Source organism: Sinocyclocheilus rhinocerous, unplaced genomic scaffold (genome assembly GCF_001515625.1).
Source record: "Sinocyclocheilus rhinocerous isolate Xijiao unplaced genomic scaffold, SAMN03320098_v1.1 scaffold344, whole genome shotgun sequence".
NCBI classification, from domain to species: Eukaryota; Metazoa; Chordata; class Actinopteri; order Cypriniformes; family Cyprinidae; genus Sinocyclocheilus; species Sinocyclocheilus rhinocerous.
Window position 1 is genome coordinate 1,510,854 of NW_015627959.1, and position 23,734 is coordinate 1,534,587.

Here is a 23,734-nt window from a genome sequence, read left to right on the forward strand (position 1 = left end):
GCTAAAACTTGCCGGTCCTGCAGATTAGCTTTATCCAACATTAGGAAGATCAGGCCCTTTCTTTCAGAACATGCAACGCAACTCCTTGTTCAAGCTCTTGTTCTGTCCAGGCTGGACTATTGCAATGCTCTCTTGGCAGGTCTTACAGCCACTTCTATCAAACTTCTACAATTAATCCAAAATGTTGCTGCAAGATTAATCTTTAATGAGCCGAAAAGAACGCACGTCACACCTCTGTTCATCAATTTGCACTGGCTACCAGTAGCTGCTCACATAAAATTCAAGGCATTAATGTTTGCCTACAAAACCACCACTGGCTCAGCCCCCCTTCACCTAAATTAATTACTTCAGAGTTATGTGCCCTCTGGAAGCTTGCGTTCTGCAAGTGAATGACTCATTATTGTGCCATCTCAAAGAGGCACAAAATCACTTTCACAGACTTTTTCATTAACTGTTCCCTCCTGGTGGAATGACCTGCCCAACTCAATCCGAGCAGCTGAGTCCTTAGCCATCTTCAAAAAATGATGCAGACTTGAGTCATTTGAGTCATTCCTTCGAACTCTAAAATGTAACTAACCCCTCAACAAATGCAAGGACAAACACAATGTCATTCCACATCAATCATTGCAGTGAATCCATAGGAAGCAGCATGAGGGTAGAAGAGAAGTGCTGGAGTTAATAGTGAGGGGTAAATTATGTCAGGCTTTTGAGGAGATATGACGGAAAGCTGTGCAGATGTGAGACGACAGAGAATTCACTCTAACTGAAATCCATGTGGTGCCCTGAGGGAGAAGGAGTGTAATTAAAACATGGCCAATCTGCAGCTGTCAGACTTGTCTTTGCTTTATTGGTCCCGTTCAGAAATCCCACCACTCATGCAGCTTCAGATGCTCAAATCCCTTCACTTTAAATCCCTTCTTTGTCTGAGTTGTGGATTTACACATTACTCATTCAGAGAATGTAGATGGAATTCCATTTACAATTTTTGTGCATAAAAATTACCATGTTTTATACTTGGAAAAGCACATATTAAAGAGGTGTGTGTATAATTTTTAAAATCTATGCTTTTTTTCCACTCAATTTTTAGACTGACTCTGACGCTCTCATGTCCGATGGATCTGAAGAATTTCCCCATGGATGTGCAGACGTGCATAATGCAGCTGGAGAGTTGTGAGTAATCTCGTATGACCTCTTCTCATCAAGAGCTTGTTGAGTAACTCCCCCCACCCCTCGTTCAGATTTGTGTGGAAAGCAGACACTGTTTCTCATTTCATAATGTAACTTCAGCCGGTAGGCAGGATGAGGTAAATAGAGGATTTGATGTAAAGCGTGTTTGGCATTGGCATTCACCTGGCAGGGTCATACCAAATTATGTCATTATGGATGGGAAGGGCCCTGAAGACATCCTTAAAATCATCATGGAGACGTTATATACCATCCTAGACAGTAACTTAAGGACACATAGGCATGAAATTCTCTCTACAGATTAAGTGCCAAGTGTCTGTTTAAAGATTAGTGAAGCTAGTGGTCAAAGTGTTCGGTATATTTTTCTAAGAGTTTTCAGTCAACTTGAAAACATGCCACAGCTCACTCGATCTCCCCCATGACTATTGCTCTAAGCTGGGGTTGAGGCTTTTAAAGAAAGGCCCCGTGTGCTGGGGAATCTGTCTTCATAACTACATATTTTAGAGTGGCCATGTGCATGTCGTCACTAGAGTTGCTTACTGAGAGGCTCTTGATGACAGACAGCAATGTTAAACTGAGGATATTGTCTCTCTTGGAAATAGCTAATTCAGTAGAATAGAATAGAATAGAATAGAATAGAATAGAATAATGAGCATACTCACCTTCTTGCCTCTGGTAAAGTGATACCACCAAGAGAAGCAAGTGACACCAGAGCTATATGAAGTAACAGAGATAATTATATCCGCCACTACAACATCACACCATACATTTTCCGGTGCAGTTGCAGCCCTGAGGATATTGTGCTGGTGAACTGCTTAATGCTTTGTCATATGATTTGTTTTCATGTTGAAGCTGTGTGCCTTTTTATTATGCACTGCAGTTAGCATGCTTTATGGCTGTATGGTTATAGTTTACTTTAATATCAAAGTCAACATTGGAGAAAAAAAAGAAGAAGAAAAAAACCCAATAAGCTGGTTTCTTTTTACATATACTGTATGTGTATTAAAACAATCACACCAGTGCCTTAGAGTCTAAACTGTCAAGCTGAAGCTGAAGTCACTGTTCATTAGATGCTTCTGAAGCTACTGCTAATATCTATCTGAAATGTAGTAAATGGTTTTGTAATTTTCTAGCCTTCTGGAACAGCCCTCTCGTTTAGCCTCAAATGCCATCATTCTACTGAAATCTGCATTGTATCTTAAAATAGACCTTAGATCTTAAATTAAAGAATCAGAATAGTTTAGCCAAAGGAATATGTACTTACTTAATCCTCCTTGTCCCATGTGAGACATAAGGCCGCTAAAGGAATAGTTCACCCAAAAATATAGTCATTATTTATTCATACCCATGTTGTTTACAGAACACAAAATGAATATTTATGGAGATTAAATATACAGAGCATACAAGTTTGGAATGGCACTGAATGTAAGCAATTAATGACAGAATATGTGGGTAAAAGATTCCTTGTATGAAAGTGCAAGCTGTTGGAATATTTTCAGAATATGGAAAGGGCTAATTTTACAACATTAACATTAAGCTTCGTTATGAAACAGCAATACTGAAAACAGCATGTAAAATCTAAAACAATTCTCTTTGTCTTTCTACTAGTTGGCTACACAATGAACGACCTGATCTTTGAGTGGCAAGAGATGGAACCTGTACAGGTGGCCGAAGGTTTGACGCTTCCACAGTTTATCCTCAAGGAGGAGACTGATTTAAGATACTGCACCAAGCACTATAACACAGGTAATTTTCAAAACATGCTATATAACAAAATTTTAATAAACTGATAGAAACTCCAAATGCTTAGCAACATGCATTATTTACATGATCCACACTGAATAAGAAAATTAACTTTTTTTCATACTAGATTTACTACACTACAGTGGTTCTCAGCTTCAGCCTTGGGGACTCAGTGCTCTGCACATTTTGTATGTCTCTCTTATGTGACACACTTGGGCTGCATTTACACTGCAGATCTCTTGAACCATGCAGTGTAAATGCGGCTTTGGTTCAGTTCATGAAACTCTCTCCTAATGAGTTGATGATCTAAATCAGGTGCATTAAAAAAGGAAGACATACAGAATGTGAAGAGTGGTGAGTCTCCAGGACTGGAACTGAGAACCACTGGTCTACTCTACATGTAAATTGAATTTTGATTGTTTCATGCTTTCAAAAGCCTTTCATTCACAGCACAAAACACATTGCATAGTCTCGTTTGTGGTTTTCAAGGATGTCACGCAACCTGTCCGTGTTGCCATCTGGCTAATTTGGCTATCTTCAACCATGTGACAGATGAATTTCCTCCAAAATTAAATACCGTGGAGTTCAACTGGATGTATAGTCTTTGACAAATTATATGAATAGTGTTTTCTCCTCTTATTTTGCTGTACTAAGAAAGCGTGGTGATACAGTATAATAGCATTTCTTTATTTGCATTTAACATTGCTCTTCTCTACTGCCTTCAACACTAACACTAACACTTCTTTTATGGACACCAGTTGAGAATCACTAATTTACAGGAACAGAAGACGACTGCGAGAGAGGAGAAGAGAGAAAAAAAAATCCAGGAGAATGTTCTAGCAGTCTTGCTTTAATGAGATGCAAGTTAAGGAACAGCTTGTATCAGATGATAATTGGAAAAGCTTGTTATCGCATCTCTATGTGTCTCAATTATGCATCCACTGTGCACACCTGGCCTTATCATGGTTGACACAAAATATCAAGGGTGTGAGAGAGGAAAACACTGCCAGTGAGTGTTCAATGTCTGAGACTTACAGTTAGCTAATCTTGTGTATCGTGAAAAAAAGTTATTCAATGCCCAGAATTTTATGTAACACATTCGGCTTAGTAGCCTTGAAGCAAACACAAAAATGAAATTTAGAAAAGCTGTTCCTTAACATTGCATCTTATCTTCAAAACCAGCATGATATCAGCAAAACTGGTTAAAACACTGTCATAAGGCTTACTGAGGAAAGATTTTTAAAAGCAGACACAATCAGGATGAGCTTTCTCCATGCCTTTGGTCAAGAACAATATCAGTGCATTGCAGAATTGTACATATCTACTGTACACGTTTTCATGGCAAATGAGTCTTTAAGAGACCCAAGTTCTCATTAGCCTTGTCAGATGTAATTGAATTAATCGGTCAGTATCCTCTTATTTTGCTTTTAATTTTTTCATTCTTCTTGCATTTGAAACCTGATATTATCAGTCATATCAGTAGTGCACATATCACAAGACATAGGCCACACAATCCCGGCTGAAGAGGTGTATGCTTTTGTCTCCCTGTGTGTTTTGCCTCAGAGGGACTTTCTGACAGGATGAATGGCAGATGCTGGTGGGTCAAGGTCAGGTTGCCTCAAACAATTGTCCACAGTATATAAGGACAAAATGAGAGAGAGAGACCAGTCGTAAAAGACTTGAGAGTCAGGGGAAATGGAAAACCGCAGGGGAAAAAGAATGAAAGAAACATAGAATGGGATGGGAGAAAACGCTTAAGATTCAAAGGTCTCTTTATCGACAGGAAATCTCTTGGCAGTTGTGTTCAGGACACTGTATGCTTCTATGCTTCTATATATGCTTCTACAGGTGCATCTCAATAAATTAGAATGTTGTGGGAAAGTTCATTTATTTCAGTAATTCAACTCAAATTGTGAAACTCGTGTATTAAATAAATTCAGTGCACACGCCAGTCACATGATCATTCCCCGGACTCCCTTCAAATTTCTCACTTAGTAATTGAATCAATATTGGCGCACAAAGGCCTAAAACCATTTGCCTCATATAGGAGGTTTGAGACTCACTGTGCAGGCAAAATGATTATTATAAAAAAAAACAACTTAGGATTACATGTCTTATGTGCTATGCAATTTAGAGCCATGAACTCACATGAAAATCATTGATATTATAAATGTCATTCATGGTGATTTATTTTACTTATAGTACATCATGAGTATAAAGTCCAAAGCTATTACCATCAAAGTCTAATTGCTTGAAACCATTTTCTTGTTTAATCGCTTCTCTCTCTCTCTCTCTCTTTACACTCCTTTCTCCCTCTTTGGCAGTTACTGTACAATGCTTTGTTGATCTTTCTTAATACACTTAATGCAATAAAAGCCACAGGTCCAAGCCTGCAAACAAACACTGAAGCACAGCAAACTTTTAAAAAGGCTTCTGGAGAAGAAACCTTGGTAAACTGTTGTGTTAATTTAATGCTGCTCCATCTAGGCCAGCAGGGTGCAAAAGTGCTAAAATGTTGACAAAATATCCAATCAGAGCAGACCAAATAACTATGTAATCAGGGCTGGCAAAGTACAGTGATTTAGTCTCTGGCTTCAATAATGTCCCACAATATTTTTCATCAAGGCTGTAACACCTTTTTCAGGCCCCCTTTCTTAGTATTCCTTGGTGAATAAAGGATGAGAGCAAGGATCCCTTGAGACAAAAAGCCACTCTACTGTACAAGCATTTAGGAAAGAGTGTTGCCATGTTGTATTCTCTGTTACATACATTTGCAGACATTACTGTAGTAATACTACAATTTATGCACTAAGAGGGTAGTTCACTACAGTATGATACAAATAGTTCAGTGTAGCACATTTGCATTTTGGGGTATTGCAACTGCAGTAGGATGCTATCTCGGCCACAGGTCAAACTCTCTATTATGCAAGGAAACATTTTTACTGCAAGCATGCTTTCCCTATGGAGTTATTGTATAAATTAAATTTACCTATAGGCCTTTTCCTAATCTTATTACTCATACAACCAGTCCCTGATGACCTTGGGGTTTTTATACCAAAGGGTACAGGGGCACAATAGATGTTAAAAATCACATTATCCTTTAAACACCACAATGACGTTTTACTTGCACCATTGGTTCATTGACACTTATTTAAATGTGATCTCCCCTCTCTAGTGTGACAGGATGGACACAGGGCCTTCTGCATGATTGCTCAAACATGTCCTCCTCTGCCACATAAGACTTCCTGCTCTGTCATGAGATTCTGTACACTCATACATTTGCTTAGAGCTCCCGCATCTTCCGTCAGTTGAGTCATGAGGGATGTGAAATAACCACATGGCACAGCTTTAGTGATGTCACAGCGGGTTTACATCCCTGAGCTACTGCAGAACAAGCCCATCAGTGAAAAGATGGAGTATCCTTTGGGTTTCCTAAGTATGTTAATTAAGCAGTGCACTAAAAAAATTAATTTCTGCCAGAGCTCCAAAAATAAGGATTTTTTCTGCAGGTACAGGTTTCCACAAAAACATTAAGCAGCACATTGATAATAAGAAATGTCACTTGAGCAGCAAATCAACATATTAGAATGTTTTCTGAAGGATCGTGTGAAATATATTGTGAAATATATTTAGAGATATCAATATTCTTCCTGTATTTCTGATCGAATAAATAAATAAAAATAAACTTCCCACCCCAAAATTTTATAAATTTTAAAAACAAAAAGAATAAACTAATGAATGCCTTGAATGTCACGCAAGTCGCTTTCGATAAAAGCACCTGGCAAATATAAATGTAGCTGAAAATTATGAAACTCAATGACAGCTATGATGTGGGTTCTTGCACACACTTTTAATGCATATGACTGCAACATATCTAACTGACGTTTCTAACAGTATTTCAAATCATTCACACAATTCAGCAAAACCTTATATATGTTAGCCAGCTTGATGACATTAGGATATACAGTGGGTACGGAAAGTATTCAGACCCCCTTAAATTTTTCACTCTTTGTTATATTGCAGCCATTTGCTAAAATCATTTAAGTTAATTTTTTTTCCTCATTAATGTACACACAGCACCCCATAACAAGCAACAACATTCAATGACAGAAAATCACGTTTAAGACATAAAAACACATCTATGATCAATGAACATAATCTCTCTTGGAAAAAAAGATTACCACTCTAAGGCCAAACTGAGCTTGTTATTATGATTACTGCTTATAATACTCAGTATTAACATCAACGGTCCCAATGCTCAATGCTTATCACAGTATCATTCCATCATTCATCTCTGTTCTTGTCATATACAGTATGTATATATATATATATATATATATACACACACACACACACAACAGTTCTTTCTGGTCTTCAAATCTTTTTTTCTGAGAGCCTTTTCCAGGGGTGCGATATTCTAGAGATAACAGAGATCCAACCGTTTCACCGTTTGTATCACTCCGCTTGCAGTATTTCTGTTTTTGTGTCACGGAATGTAGTTTTAAGATTTTTTTTAATGCAAGAATGTACTTGTTTAGACTTCAAATATGCAGTTTGTTAATGAAGATAATGTTTATTTGAAAATTTGCTTCGATGTTTTCGGAGATGTGAGCTCCATGGAGCCAGCAGCCATTCAGCACTCATGAACCCGCTGAGAGCAGCCTAACCTCAGCCAGTTCTTCTGGAATTTGCCGTTGACTCTGAAGTCTGTATAGTGGTTAAACATTAGATATCATTTGTTTTGGGTAAATCTAATGGGCAGTTTTTGGTCTCATTAATCTATTATTTGTTCCAGAGCAAATAGTTTTGGCTGAGGGCAAAATCTTATAACGTTATATATTATATATAAATTTAATGCTGTATCAGAGCGCTGCCTTTTTACTTTTGATTGAATTGCCTAGCAACTTTTATGATGGCTGTTGTTATTGTTTATTAAATATTATTATTCAATAAATAATATTTTATATAAATAATAGTAGTATTTAATAATAGTATTTAGTATTGGGAAACAGTGTGCGTGTTCATGATGCTGATTAGTTACATTGCTTTGCCATTAGATGGCGACTAGAGACTGTCTTTGTGAGTGAGTCAGCAGTAAAGACTTTTATATTGAAAGATACTGAAACAGGGTTGTAAACAAGAACGTTATTTTTACTTTCAACAACACATTTCCTGCGTCCCAATATTCATACTTTCCATCCTAAATAGTATGTGAGATTAGAATAAGTGTGTCCCAAAGCATAGTATGTTGAAAAGTATGCTAAAAGTCCCCAGGTGGTCTACTATTTTTAGGTAGATTTTTTAAGTGTGGGTCCGTGCACACTCTGGCTGCGTTCCAGTTCACTTTTTTTATGCCCTTCACTCGCTAACTTCCCTCCGTCTCGTTTACTCGGATATACATCATTGATTATGTTGCATGAGTGCCCACTACTGGTGGAACCCTTGGAATGGGCTGAATAGGAACGTCCTAAGCCCTTGATCACATAGAATCTGCTATGGAGCTGGTTTATTGTTTACATTTTTCCCCTTACGGATTTGTTTGGTGCAGCATTCTATATACAGTATATATAGGTACACTTGGGCTGTTATAAATGTAAAAAATATATAATTTATATATTATAGAGTTGTTTGGGGTGGGGATAAATTAAACGAGACCTGTGATAATGTCATAGTCGTGTTGCATTGTGGTCTATAGAGCGGCCTGAAGTGTGCATATGAAGCAGACTCGCTCCCTCTGTCAAAATTGAGGGGTTGAGGGTATGTTCATGTAAACTTCAAAACTTCATAAACTTCAAAATGGCGGGGCGGATTCCCCCGAGGGTAAGTGCTTAGGGAAGTTCGCGAATGCGTCTAAAAGTGAACTGGAATGCAGCCATAAATGGCTAATATTGCCCACAGACGTGTCGCTCATATAGTTTTGAATGGGGGGAAAAATGCAACACTCAATATGGCTGCTCTATTGAAGGAAGCCCTGCCTTCTGAGTAAAAGAGCAAATTGCTATTTGGTATAGTCATTGCGTCACTGCAGCTGCCCTTAGAAGTCCCGGTTTTGAGACGCACTCTTAGGACTGCGCATGTGCACTGGCTGGTCTAGCCTGAAAAATATGTTTTTTAACGCTACTGGAGCATAAGAAACAACATTTATGAGACAGTTGTTGTCAGATTTCATTGGTGATTTCAAATATGAAATTTAATCGTAAGCTTGGCGAACAGTTTTGGAGAATTTGATGTTTCCCCATTCAAAGAGATAGGAGCTGCACTTGCATGCCCGAGAGGCATTTCAAAGATGGCCGCCGAGTGACATGACTTGTCTTAAATGGACTTTGCCACAATCCATTGCGCTTCGGCAAAGCATTTGGTTCAGAACTAAAAACATGAATAAAAAGCGTTTGAAAAAGCCACAAACATGGCATGTGTGCACAACCAATGGTAGATAGGTTTAGATAAAGTGGTTTGAGTTACTAATAATCAACATTTAACCTGGTAAAAATATTTATGTAATGTTAATATATATATATATTAACATTATATATATATATATCGCTGCACATGGGTTTGGCAGTTGAGAGTGGACCCACAATGTAAGTAAGACAATGTTTTAAATGTATATATTAGTTTGTGGCATGGGAAATAAACTGTTACCATTTGTAAAAGAGTTTGGTGTGCATTCTTTGAAATTTTAAATCATATAACAAAACAATAAAAATTGAGACCAAAACAAACAAAAGAAAAGAAAATTGTATAGCCAACACAATGAAACTAAGCAAAGGGCCACAAATGGCATATTCCACCACATAAACAGCAAAATAACCACACAACTATTATATCTGATGCTATTTTGCCGGCATCTAGATTGTTTGTTTGTGTGTATAATGGTGGAAACTGTTCATGTGTGTACATGCATTTTAGCAGTCCTTTCAAAATAAAAGTCATAGGTCACAGTCCATCTGTGACAAATACAAGAAGCTTTCAATGAAGCAACTCTACGTTCCTTCGTTACTAGTTCTAAAGTGACGTTTTCGAATTAGTAATGGAGGCTTGGACTCAGCTGTTAAACTGTCAACTTGAGATTTGAATCCGTGGCAGAAGGAAGAAGTTTTGCACAAAAAATTTTTTTTAAAGACACTCCGTTGTTATTTCTTATGTATTTAAACACTTGTGCCATTGAACTGTTGTATAAACGCAATATCACACTGGTTGCAGTGCGATATGGCTATATATTGTCACTCTGTGACCTACGGCCGAATCGCAGCGGTGCTGATATTCAGCCATAGCGCACTGCTATATATATATCGGCTCAGAATCTGGGGAGGTAAATTAAATACATTATTCTACATGAGTCTGCAATCCACTGTAATATCCCAGGTTGATTTATTCTGCTGTGTTGTTTCCTGAGCCTGGAGCACATCCCACTTCTGTCCTGTGAATGTAGGTGCTGTCAGGCTCCATAACACAGACTGTCTCCTGATTTTTGTTCTTTTCCCTTTCTTCTTTCTCCTGTTGTTGTTTCTCTCACCTCTCTCACTTAGTCTCTCAGGGGTTTTATTCTCTGGTCACCTCAACTACAGTGTTGACAGCTCCAACCATTCAAACTCCCGAGGAGACTAGAAGTGTGTGTTTGTGTTAATGTGTGTCTGTTTGAGAACGAGTAGGTTACATTCCAGAGGGAGCATTTTTGTGTCAAACACACTCTTACACAACTCCTAAACAACTACTGTACTTGTTTAGGCACATATAAAATACTGCATATGTAGTTTTAAGCAAGCATTCATTATGTGCCTCTATATAAATATTTTATTTAGGTTTACAGATTTATTTACTGAGTTTAAGTGTATTTTTCCCCAAGTGTAGTCCAGTTATAGAGCAGGGCAGTGTGGAATAATACCAAGAAAAAAAATCTCCCAGGGACTTTGGAACAAAAGATGCAGAAATAGTGAAAGCCGTCTCCCTGCTTTTCAGGAAAGACAAGCCTCGCAGAAATTTGTTTTGAGAGAGGAAAAGGCTCAGTAGCAGAGAACAAAAAGACAGACTGCAGCTGAAAGCTCTCAGACCTTCTAAGCAGGTGCTCTCTACCTTTCATGTGGATTTTGTATATAAACGTAACAGTCTGTAACCGCTCTCTAAAGTCGTTCACGATCCACATATGAAACAAATATCTACTTTTAAATTTAAATTAACACATTTTCAGTTTGTGACATTATGGTTTTGCAATGTCAGACAAATTTACATCTTTATTTACACATTATTTTCAGAATAAATCAGGTATTTGTAATCCTTCACAACATCGTTAGTAACATCGTTTGGTAGCAACCTTCAGTAACATCGTTATGTAACAAAAAGGTAACACCGAAATTAATTGGTTTTATTCAAGTCTAAATTATTAACATCTCTGAATCAACCTAAATACACTAATTTATACCAACAAAAAGCTCAGGTTACTAACGTAACCTTGCTTCCCTGAGAAAAGGGAACGAGCATTGCGTCACTGACACTTTTGGGGAAACTCCTGTTTACTCTGATACTGAAGCCTGATATGTTTTTGTTCGTGTTCGTGTAGCTCCCGTTGCATCACTGATGCTTTTGGAGAATGCATCCAATGGCGCCGTGCTATAAGCAAGTGCAGAACGAAGCCGCTCTGCGAGCCCAGCCCCAGAGCACTCTTACTGAGGGCTCCTGTAAGCATGAGCCAATAATGAGACCCAAGCCGTTTAGGCTGAGGACTACATAGCGTAACCCTCAACACTTATAAGGGGATTAGGTAGAATTAAGTGGACAAAATCTGCGCCTGTAGGGCAGGGATGTCCAAGTTGTAAAACCTGGTGAAGTTAGATGGCGACGACCAGCCAGCGGCCGCACAAATGTCACCAATAGAAATTTCGCTGGACCAAACCCAGGAGGAGATCATTCCTCTGTTGGAGTGGGCCCTCACACCTATAGGGCACTGCAAGCCCGCGTAAGCCAAGGCTAAAGCATCCACTATCCAGCGTGTCTCTGCTTTGTAACCGGCAGCCCTTTAGAACGGCCTCCAAAGCACAAAAAGAGCTGCTCTGAGTGCCTAAACAGGCCAGAGCGTTCAACATACACTCTAAGAGCCCGAACCGGGCAGAGTGGATTGGGACCCTGCTCACCATCTGAACTGGGGAGCGCCAGAAGTGTGATGAGTTGTAGTCTAAACAGAGTGGAGGCACATAGCCTTGTCTTGGTTTGAGGATGACTCTACAGTCGTTAGGCCCAAGACAGGATTAGCCAGCCATGAGAGAATGATTCGCTGCGATGGCTGCCACATAAACTTAGAGCGTGGAAGGGTTGCGCCCCTTATCCAGCAGCTCTTATAGAAAGGTTAGCACATGGGACACGTCCGTGCTGCACACCAGTCAGAGAAGACTGACCATTTAAGGGCATAGAGACATATTGTAGACGGAGCTATTGCTTCCAAAATGGTATTAGTTACACTCGTGGGGAGCTGCAAAGACTCCTGTCGAGGGGTCAAACATGAAGATTCCACAGCTCTGGCTGGGAATGCCAAATCATGCCCTTTGCTTGCGAGAGAAGGTCCTCCCTCAGTAGTATCAGCCAGTGGGCTGCCGATAGCAGCTGAACCACATCTGATTCGTCCAGAGTGGGGCCACCAGGAGGACAGAGCATCTGACTTCCCTGACACGTCTGATGACCTGAGGAAGCAGGGCAACCGGGGGGAAGGTGTACAGGCAAGCGCTGGGCCAATCAAGGGCCAGGGCATCTTACTGTCACAAAAATTAGATTGGGCAGAGAAAGTCGTCTTCTGCGTTTGGATCAGGACGGCTTCTGAGGCTCAGTGTCCAATGTCACTCTGAAGCGGGGACCTTGGCGCTTTGGAAACAGATAGCGTTTCACCGTCCGGGGGCGTTGCTGAAGCCCAGGCTCAGGTTTAGGCTGGGGCTGAAGCGGCACCGGCTTGGCAGGCTGCTGAGCAGATGGAGCCTTCTGGTGACTTGAAGAAGTGAAGGAAGGGGTAGGCTTCTGGCTTCTTCTGCCCCTAGGGCTCCTTCTATGGCGGCGAGCAGCAGGCTGAGCTGAGCTTCTTTCTTCTTTGGATTCTTGTTTTCATCGTCAACAAGCAGATGATCTTTGTCACTGAAGGAGAAAAATTCTGACAAAATGGTGCTCAAAGCCGACTTATATAGAGGTCGGCTCCTCCCCTTTTGGCAGGTTAAAGCACCATTGGTTCGTGCAGCTACACGAATGTGAACAAATCAGGCTTCAGTATCAGAGTAAACAGGAGTTTCCCCAAAAGTGTCAGCGTCACAATGGGAGAGACCGTTCAAAATTGAAGTAACTTTTATGGGTTAAATCAGGTAGAAATATGTCTTTAAGGAAACAGTTGCAGGTTACCACTTTTTACAGTGTTAATTTCTCCAAGAGACCTTTATATTAATATGAATAAAATTTGAAAATATTTATCATTTTGTAATTTGAGATATATACTTAACATATATGTACTACCGTCCCAAAGTTTGGGGTCATTAAGATTTTTTTAAAGAAATTCATACTTTTTTAAACAAGGATGCATTAAACTGATCAAAATGATGGTAAAGACATTTATGTTACAAAATATGTTTAAAAGAGCTGTTCTTTTTAACTTTCTATTCATAAAATAGTCCTGAAAAAAAATCAATCATGGTTTTCGTAAATGTATTATGCAGCACATTACAATGATTTCTGAAGGATCATGTGACACTGGCTGCTGAAAATTCAGCTTTGCCATTTGCCATCACAAGCATAAATTACATTTTAAAATATATTCAAATAGAAAACAGTTGTTTTAGATTATTATCAATTTTTGGTCTCCCCAAAGCAAACAAACTAAAATTAAACATTTTTGGTTTTCAAAATGCATTAGTGGTCCTACTAAAACCACAAAATAACCAAACCTACCAGGTCTTAGTAGCTTAAATCCTCATCTATAATTTCATATGTCCTCTGTCCACTTTTCTTTCTGTTAGGCAAGTTCACATGCATTGAGGTACGTTTTCACCTGGAAAGACAGATGGGCTACTACCTGATCCAGATGTACATTCCCAGTCTGCTCATCGTCATCCTGTCCTGGGTCTCCTTCTGGATTAACATGGATGCCGCTCCTGCCCGTGTCGCCCTGGGAATCACCACAGTGCTCACAATGACAACTCAGAGCTCTGGATCCAGGACATCCTTACCTAAGGTCAGAGTGCATGCAGTATTAAAGCAAGTCCCTTATTCACATTTGCAACAAAGATTCTGCATCACTGGTCAGTATTAGGGTATAAGTTCTACTAGCACTTCTACACATCTCTTTTTCTGCCATTCATTCTCAGTTATAATTTATTAATGCAGCCCAGAGTGGAATGTGCAAAGTGCATCCATGTGTGAAAGCAGGCATGCAGTGTGTATTGCATATTAAAAATGCTCATAAATGCTACATTGAGTTATGTAACACAATTAAACATCCAGAAAATAGGTGTTTTCACCAGGCAGAGAATTATCTCTGATTCATAGTGGCGATAAGGACAATATTCAGACAGATCCCTATGCTGTACAATAATAAAACGACTGGGCTGTTATGTAGGCTGGAATGAAAAGGCAAAGGCTAACTAAGGTATATGAGAACTAATGTGTTTGTGTCTTTCTGCCGTGCAGGTGTCTTACGTGAAGGCTATTGATATCTGGATGGCTGTGTGCTTGTTATTTGTCTTTTCTGCCTTATTGGAATATGCTGCAGTCAACTTTGTTTCACGGCAACACAAAGAACTCTTACGATTCCGACGGAAAAGAAAGAAGTCCGGCAAGGTATGGACTGAATCCGCATTATGAAAGATAAATTGCATCCCCGTGTTTTGTCACACACTTGTGTTGACACAGATGTGTCACACTCAAATGTTAACAAATTTGTCTATTACCCATCAAAATCATAAAAGGTAAAGAAAGTTTTGAAGCAAGTGTATATAAATTCTGATGCACGCCGAGTGACGCAAGTAATTGCAGTGCTTTGGAAAAACATGACTGTGAGGATGATATTGCTTATAGGCATGGCCGTAACCAGGGTTTGAAAATTAGTGAGGTCTGGGTGGGGTTAAGAATTGTGCTATAATAACCCCTACAAATACAACTCATTATATACACTTTAAAAGAGACAGACATGTAGATGTTTGTGAAAGATGTTTTCTGTTTTGGAGGGATGAACACTTTTAAATTATACCATATTTATTGTATCAAAATTTGTTAATACTTTACAATATAGGTTAGGGGTGGATAATTTCATTATTCAACAATGCATAACAATGTTTTTAGCTTGACTTTGTGAAAATGTAACTACTATTCTTAATGAAATAGCATAGACTTCTTCATGGCTAGAGTTTGCATATTTAATTTCACTTTTTTGATTACTGTCAGTTTAAGTGCCGGCAATGCAGTCTTGCCAGATATTGCTACAAAAACAAATAAAAACCGAAAAAAAATTAGTTCAAATCTTTTGTAAATAAGATAAGATAAGATAATAAGATAAAGATATCGCTAACCCGAAACTGCAACTTCCCACTTTATTAACTTTCTAAAGTGTCAAATTAAGTGCAAAATATAAGTCCAAAGATGCTTATAATAGATGGATCTGGCCCGCACCCTCACTCACAACTCTCTCAAGCCTCGCTCACTCCGCCAGCATCTCGCAGCAATAATTTTCATATCACGGACGTTAAACATTCTTGCAAACTGTCTAAACTGAATTTTCTTGCTCTGTGAAAGAAAATAATTCTTCACCGGAGTAGAACTGTGATTCTCTGTTTTGAATGAATCGATTCAATTAATTATTCAATGATCCACTCATATAGACAGTCGCTTGTTTCATTCCTGAATGAATCACCGTTTTTGAACGAATCGATTGAATTAATTTTTCAATGATTCACTTATAAAGACAGCCACTTGTCACCTACAGATTGTCTGGATTGTGCCAACAAAGATTAACATTTGTTTGGAATCGCAGGTATTTAGGGTTTAAAGATAAAAAAAAATGTATCTACAATTTAAAAACAGACACATTCTTTGTCAAGTTCAATTAGTGGTAATAAAAGATCACTTTATGACAGTTTACTTCATAAGCAGATAATCTGTGACACATTATCATATTATCACATTAACATATTTAATCATGTCAGTAATAAAACATTAAAAAAAAATCCAGAGATAAAAGGTAAATAAATAAAATAATATAAATAATAATAAGGGCAATTAAATATTCTAGCACTTTTAAAAGAGAAAACAGTCAGACATTTAATTGGTCAGTATCGCTTCTGAAAAGAGAACCCAATAACATTCACACAGCACTAAAACAAAAAGTGAATTTGAAAATCCTAAGTGAAGAAGTTTACCCTGAATGAGGTGAAACTGTCATTTCAGTTGGAGTTGACAGTAAGTGAAGCAGATGATTGGGAGACTGACAGAGTTTCTGCACCTTTTCGACTCTGCTCAGATCAAATCTAAGCACACAGCCAAACACTGATTGAATGTGCATGTTTTGGCAGGCATTTTTGAGTTGATGTGATGCTAGGAGCTATGATGTTAAGTTTGAAAAACACATAAGGTTAGAAAATTAACACCCTTGTGGTTATTAATGATTATATAACACAATAAAAATGTAGTCATTTACATCTATCAATTAGAGTCACATTTGTTTACACTGGAATCACACAAACCACCACATTGTTAGTCCTACACTTATACAACACTGCCTTCTAGAGGACAGAAGTAGTCAGTGCGTCCTTATGGCATACCCAGCAACTAACCAAACATATTTCAAACAACACTATTTCAAGGCAGAAGCCTGATAACCAGTACAAAGGCCAGACTGCTATTTAGGTCTGTTTATATACTTAATATTGCATGTCACCAGAGATGTAATTTCCCCTCGCACTATCGAACTGGCATATTATAGGCATCATGATATGAAGCTTAGCCAGTTGAATATTCTGACAATTTTCAGAGAAAAAAAAGGTGCAAAGTGCATTATGTTTAAAGGACATTGTAAAATGCATGGGCAAGCAGTTCAGGCACAGCACAATATTAGTTGCTGCAAAGATGAAAACACTTGATTTCAGAATAATACACATTTGCTTTTATGCAATTTCATTTATTTTACATGCCTGTACTATTATTTTTGAATGCCACTTATTGTTTAATATTTATTTATTTATTTACATTGCATGATATCCTGCATGTGGAGAGCCTTTATATTTTATTAGTTTGCATGCTTTGTGTTTCCTTCTCTCTTCGATCCCCCTGCTGTGCTGAAAGACTTTCGATCAAACATTTGATGAGGAGCTTACCGAGTCATTGCGTCATATCAATGGCCTACGCAGTGCCGAGCCAGTTTACGGATCAATGGGCAAACTCAACGAATTCAATGACAGGGTAATGAGAGAGCACAGCACTTCATCTCTGTCCATGCCTTTGACCGATGAGTTCATTATACAGTCACTCCCCTTCCCTATCATGTGTCCATGTTCATTCAGGTCCAGCTCTCATGAAACAGTATGTCACGTTATTTTACCATTCAGATAAGTAGTGATCATAATGTCAAGATTAAAATAGCAATTTGAGTATTTTATATATCATATGATTATGGACTCATATGATACAACTGTTATATAGTTGTTTCCATTTTTAGAACCTTATATTACAGTAAGCTTTAATTTTTTTTAACATTAATTATAATGAAAGCTTTCGAGGTTACGTAAGTTAATGTCTACATACCATATGCTAATATAGTTAGGTGTATAAATTTCACATACATATACTATAAACAAACATGAATTAACAATAAACAATAGTGTGTATGTATGTATGTATGTGTATATATATATGTATATATGTAGGGGTGTAACGGTACACAAACATGACGGTTCGGTACGTACCCTGTTTTTGACGTCACGTTCAGTATGGTTTCGGTACGTCAGAACACTGGCTCCTGCGTCAGCAGTATCACACGCATGTGTCATGGTACTTTGAAGGATCATATAACACTGAAGACTGCAATAATTCCTGCTAAAAATTCAGCTTTGCTATTACAGGAATAAATTAAATTTTCAGTATATTCAAGTAGAACACAGTTATTTTAAATTCTAATAATATTTCACAATATTACTGTTTTTGTTGTGTTTTTGATCAAATAAATGCAGCCTTGATGAGCATAAGAGACTTCTTTAGGAAATCTTAAAAAAAAAACTTACCAAACCCAAACTTTTGAATGGTAATGTATATTTTATCAGTTTATTAGACAACTGGGGCTGAATTTTATGACCACAGAATGCACATAGCATCAAATAAATAGACAAATTAATTTAAATGTACAGTATCTTTGACAGATGATATTTCTACTTGACACGCTTTTGGGGAATGCATCCAATAACGCCGTGCTATAAGCAAGTGCAGAACGAAGCTGCTCTGCGAGCCCAGCCCCGGAGCACTCGTACTGAGGGTGCTCCTGTAAGCATGAGCCAATAATGAGACTCAAGCCGTTTAGGAGCAGCTCAAAGGAAGGGCCTCATAAGGCCCTGAGGACTATAGACAAGTCCCAAGTCGGCACAGTATGAGGACGAGGCGGATTCAATCAATTGGATTTCTGCCAACTGATTGGCCAGCCACAAGAGAATGATTCACTGCGATGGCTGCCACATACACTCAGTGGTGTAATGTAACGAAGTAATAATACTTCGTTACAGTACTTAAGTATTTTTTGGGAGTATCTGTACTTTACTTGAGTTTTTATATTTCAGTCAACTTTTACTTTTACTCCACTACATTTCCTAATTAAAATGTATACTTTTACTCCGTTACATTTCCCCGAAGCATATTCGTTACTTACTACAAAACTGTATGCTTTTTATATTTATATAATTTTATATAGTTAACTTAATCTATATCACTCAAAGAGTATCGTTTTTCTACAGATATCAGCATGATAACAAATTTAATAATCATTTTATACAAGTTCAGTAAAGTTAGCAATGAGTGACTTACATTTTAGACATAATATTTCTTATTTTTGCTCAATCTTGCCAACGAAAATGGTTCCAAACAAAGATCACAGCACTGTGTTTACTTATTGAATGAATCAGCATTTGAACGAATCGGTTGAATAAATGATTCAGTGATTCACTCATTATAACACAGTCAAATGCTTTGTTCCTGATCGCCTCCATGTGGGCACGTGATGATGACGCAGAGGGGCATTTCAAGGAACAGTTGTTTGGTCCCCTACACCCTTCAACCCTTCGAAGCTCTCAATCCGGAGGGTAAACCCTTTGAAGGGATTAGGGCATAGGGATGAGCCCTTCCGAATGGAATGACATAAAACCAAAAACATTGCAGTTCATGAAAATTCAGCATTATGCAATCTCTTGAGAGGAAGACTATGAACATGAGCACGTGGGGAGCTGCAAAAACTCCCATCGAGGGGCCAATCATGAAGGATCCACAGCTCTGGTCGGGGATGCCAAATCATGCCCTTCGCTTGCGAGAGAAAGTCCTCCCTCAGTGGTATTGGCCAAGGGTCTGCCGATAGCAGCTGAATCAACTCAGGGAACCACATCTGATTCCTCCAGAGTGGGGCCACCATGAGAGGACTGAGCATCTGACTTCCCTGACCCATCTGATGACCTAAGGAAGCAGGGCAACCGGGGGGAAGATGTGCATCTCGCTGTCTCGAAAAGTAGATTGGGCAGAGAAAGTTGCCCAATCCACCTCTGCCCTCCCGAAGACAGACCAAATCATTTGAACCATTTCGGGATGTAGTCTCCATTCTCCTGGAGCTACCTTGTCCCTGGACAGTATGTATGCCCCCTGGTTCAGTCTGCCCAGCACATGAACTGCTCTCAGTGAGAGGAGTTTGCCTTGTGTCCATAGAAGGAGGTGTCGAGCCAACCTGTGAAGGGAACGTGACCTGCAGACCGCCTTGGCGATTGATAAAGGCTGCCACCGTCATGTTGTCCGAATGGACCAGGACGTGGTGCCCCTTTAAGGCCGGCAGGAAGGTTTTTATGGCCAGAAAAACTGCCATCATCTCGAGGCAGTTGATGTGTAAGCGCTGCTCCAGGTTTGACCAGGAGCAGGACGCCAGTCTGCCCTCATACAGAGCTCCCCAACCCGAGTTAAAGGCATCTGTCGTGACTACCTTCCTTCTGGAGGTTAGTCCCAATGGAATGCCTGATTGAAACAGGCGAGAGGTTTTCCAAGGGGCCATGGCTCTGATGCAGCAGTGGGTTACCCTGAGATGAAAACGTCCCAGGCGCCAAGCGTGGGATGGAACATGGGCTTTGGCCAGTACTGAAGGGGCCGCATGTTGAGCAGGCCCAGAGGAATCACAGAGGAAGTGGCTGACATGAGCATCCTCTGGAAAGCCCTGAGGGGATGTGAAGTCCCTAATTTGAATGACGCCACTAGTCGCTGAATAGTCAGGGAGCGTTCTGGAGTAATCAATGCGCGCATTCGGGCAGAATCTATAACTGTCCCCAGAAAGACCACTCGCTGGCTGGGAGACAAAGAGCTCTTGGCTAAATTGATTCTCAACCCAAGGCGCTCCAGGAGGCTGAGTTCAAAATGCAAATTTCTGTCCATCACAGAGGGGAAATAGCTGCGTCTATGCACTTCATAAAAGGGCACGGGACCAGGGACAATCCGAATGGCAGGACTGTGTACTGATAGGCCGTTCCCTCGAATGCAAATCTCAAGAAAGGTTTGTAATGGGGTGCTATCTGGATGTGAAAGTAAGCGTCTTTCAGATCCACTGACAGAAACCAGTCAAGAACGGAGCAGACTGTTGGCGGGAGGAATGTTGACTGCATCCCTTTAGGTACCACTCGTCAAGGAGGCCGTGGGCGGGCTCTTCAGGCGGTTTCCTCCTCAGATGTGCCGAAGGCTTGCAGCCGACGAGGGGCGCTGATCTTCACATCTAAAGCACACCGGCGAATCGACACGTTGGGGGGAGAATGAAGCATGCGGGAGCTGCGCTGGCTTGAGTTCACTTGAGCCCAGTGTTAAAACCCAGTGTTTTTTCTTAAAGAAAGACTATTTCATAAAAAAAAGGCGATCCGCGAGTGGAGAAGGGCGAGACTCATGCTCTTGCAGTGAGAGCATGCGGTCTCAGTGAGCACAGCCTCTGCGTGAGCGTTGCCAGGACAGGTGATGCACTCACTGTACCCGTCTGCATCCCTGCAAGAGCCACACTCGCGGTGCGACATTTGCAACAACGTCTCTGGAAATTTGCTCAGAAATTGCTCTTAGGGGAATCGACACGTTGGGGGGAGAGTGAAGCATGCGGGAGCTGCGCTGGCTTGAGTTCACTTGAGCCCAGTGTTAAAACCCAGTGTTTTTTCTTAAAGAAAGACGATTTCATAAAAAAAAGGCGATCCGCGAGTGGAGAAGGGCGAGACTCATGCTCTTGCAGTGAGAGCATGCGGTCTCAGTGAGCACAGCCTCTGCGTGAGCGTTGCCAGGACAGGTGATGCACTCACTGTACCCGTCTGCATCCCTGCAAGAGCCACACTCGCGGTGCGACATTTGCAACAACGTCTCTGGAAATTTGCTCAGAAATTGCTCTTAGGGTGTCGAATGGCTGCAGGGGAAGGCTTCTGGCTTCTTTAGCTGCCGGGAGTTTCTTCTACGGCGGAGAGCAGCAGGCTGAGCTGAGCTTCTTCGGCTTCTTGTTTGCAGAGTCAGCGAGGAGATGATCTTCGTTGCAGAAGGAGAAAAATTCTGATGAAATGGCACTCAGAGCTGACTTATATAGAGGTCAGCTCCACCCCTTTTGGCAGGTTGAAGCTCCATTGGTTCGTGCTGCTACACGAACATGAACAAATCAGGCTTCAGTATCAGAGTAAACAGGAACTTCCCCATAAGTGTATCAACGCAACGGGAGAGACTGTTCGAATGGGAATCTCAGTTGCATGCTTACTCAATTGTTCAGTTCCAGTGAATGTCTTTATGGATTATTAGTGGGAAAAAAAAGAAAAATAATAAATAAGTATACTTGTGTTTTATGGGTTTGATTTCATGTTCTACCAAAATAATTTTCCTTATTCGACTAAAGTCTTCTTTATTTGTCTTAAATTATTGTTCACAACAAAACAGAATGTGAATGATCTTTGCAAAACATAATGTTTTCACATTTTTGTTACCGATTTGACTGTGTTAACATTTGCAGGCTAGCAGGGCAGTAGTTAGGCAGAAACACCCCATAAGTCATTTAAAATGTTAGGGACATTATAAAACTTAAAGCGCTAACACTGTAATTTATTGTTCACATTATTATCTTATATCCCACAATTTCCTATAAGGGAAGTAACAGGTTCTGTGAATGTACGAGTACTAGAGTCTTGATTCCTTCTCTTTCTGTATCCTTTCCTTTTTCTAAGGAGGAGGATGTGCGGGAAAGCCGGTTGAACTTCACGCCTAATGCAGGGAAAGACGGAGCTGTGCCCAAAGCTGCTAATATTGCGGCCACAACACCCTCTGTCCCAGCACTTACTGCCGGCAAGAGTCATGAGGAGATGAGAAAACTCTTCATCGACCGAGCCAAGAAGATTGACACTGTGTCCCGTGCCGGATTCCCACTGACCTTCCTGTTTTTCAATATTTTCTATTGGATTCTTTACAAAATCCTACGCCAGGAGGACGTGCACAAGCCATAGATGGAACGTGGAGTGTTTTACCTTGGGAGGTACGGTAGTAACACAGCAAAGCTGCATCAATGAACTCTGATGTTATTACTTGCGCGCAACGTTTCCTGCCAAGACCTATGCTAAAATGACTATGAAAAACTGTGATGTCAAGGACCGGTGGTTAATTTCAATAGTTTGTGTTGTACACCCATACGAGGCCACTGCGCTCACTATGCAATGGATAGGCATCGGTAGGGCCTCTGACACACCTGTCCCGCAACTATAACAAAAGTGGTCAGCACTTCCACACACCTGTTTAAACACAGAAGCACAGTCCGATACTGACTACAGCCCCTCGTAGTGACAGATGTGTGTCTTGCACTGGTTTTGTCAACTCTGTTGTCTTACAGCTTTACTGCCAATGTTCTGTGTTGTATTTTTTATATACAGCTATTGAAAAATGGCAAGAGTGCAAGAGCAGAAATGTATATTATACAGATATCCAAACACAAACTACTAATGTTGATTATTTTATAAGGAAGTGTAGAATAGTTTAAATTCGCATTTTGGTCAGCGTAATGTACCCTCGATCATTTTACTCCAACCTGATTGTTGACCAGCTCTAGAAACCAGCATCCAGGCCAAAAACATTCTGAGCTAAATCTCAAGAATTACCCTGAACCAGCAAAGAAGACTATTCTGTTTATAGCTATCCTATGAACACCTTAACATTAACTGCTTCAAGGAAACATATTTTGAAAACTTTAATAGGTAGCGTACTGTCATTAACCATTAAAAAATTGAAACCATCCTTCAAGTCCAATTCAAGTTTTTCTCAAACAAAAGCATTATTGTTCGAAAGCCATTGCCAGTCACTTCAAACTAATGATGCCACTGCAAAATAATGCGGCTGGGAGTGAATGCTGTCAAAACATGTGTAGCAAATTCATGAATGGAGAAAAGATAGTAATGCAAAAATGTAAATGAGACTTTTGAAATGTCTCATAATTAAGAACATAATTTGAGTGGTTTTAAACTAATCTAACTGCATGTATAACAATGAATTCTGAATAGAAGTTATTAAATTATACTAAAAGAGAACAATATGTAATTCTGCCTCTGAAGATATTTTAATTATTTCTAGG

At 39.7% G+C, this 23,734-nt stretch overlaps 1 protein-coding gene across 3 annotated transcripts in view; it reads left to right on the top strand.

Moving 5' to 3' along the window:
- Positions 1-23,532, top strand: part of LOC107737127 (glycine receptor subunit alpha-3-like) — a 55,005-nt gene extending 31,473 nt beyond the window's left edge. The window contains exons 5-11 of one of the 3 annotated variants that reach the window (XR_001639763.1): positions 1,088-1,170; positions 2,794-2,931; positions 13,911-14,125; positions 14,581-14,730; positions 17,227-17,343; positions 22,344-23,417; positions 23,452-23,532. Coding sequence is in view for 1 of the 3 variants with exons in the window: in XM_016548567.1 (XP_016404053.1) it covers positions 1,088-1,170; positions 2,794-2,931; positions 13,911-14,125; positions 14,581-14,730; positions 17,227-17,343; positions 22,344-22,619 (979 nt within the window). In the remaining 2 variants the exon portion in view is untranslated. Of the gene's footprint in view, positions 1-1,087; positions 1,171-2,793; positions 2,932-13,910; positions 14,126-14,580; positions 14,731-17,226; positions 17,344-22,343 lie in introns of all 3 variants that reach the window. The other 2 variants (XR_001639764.1, XM_016548567.1) reach the window with 2 other exon arrangements.
- Positions 23,533-23,734: the final 202 nt, after the last annotated feature.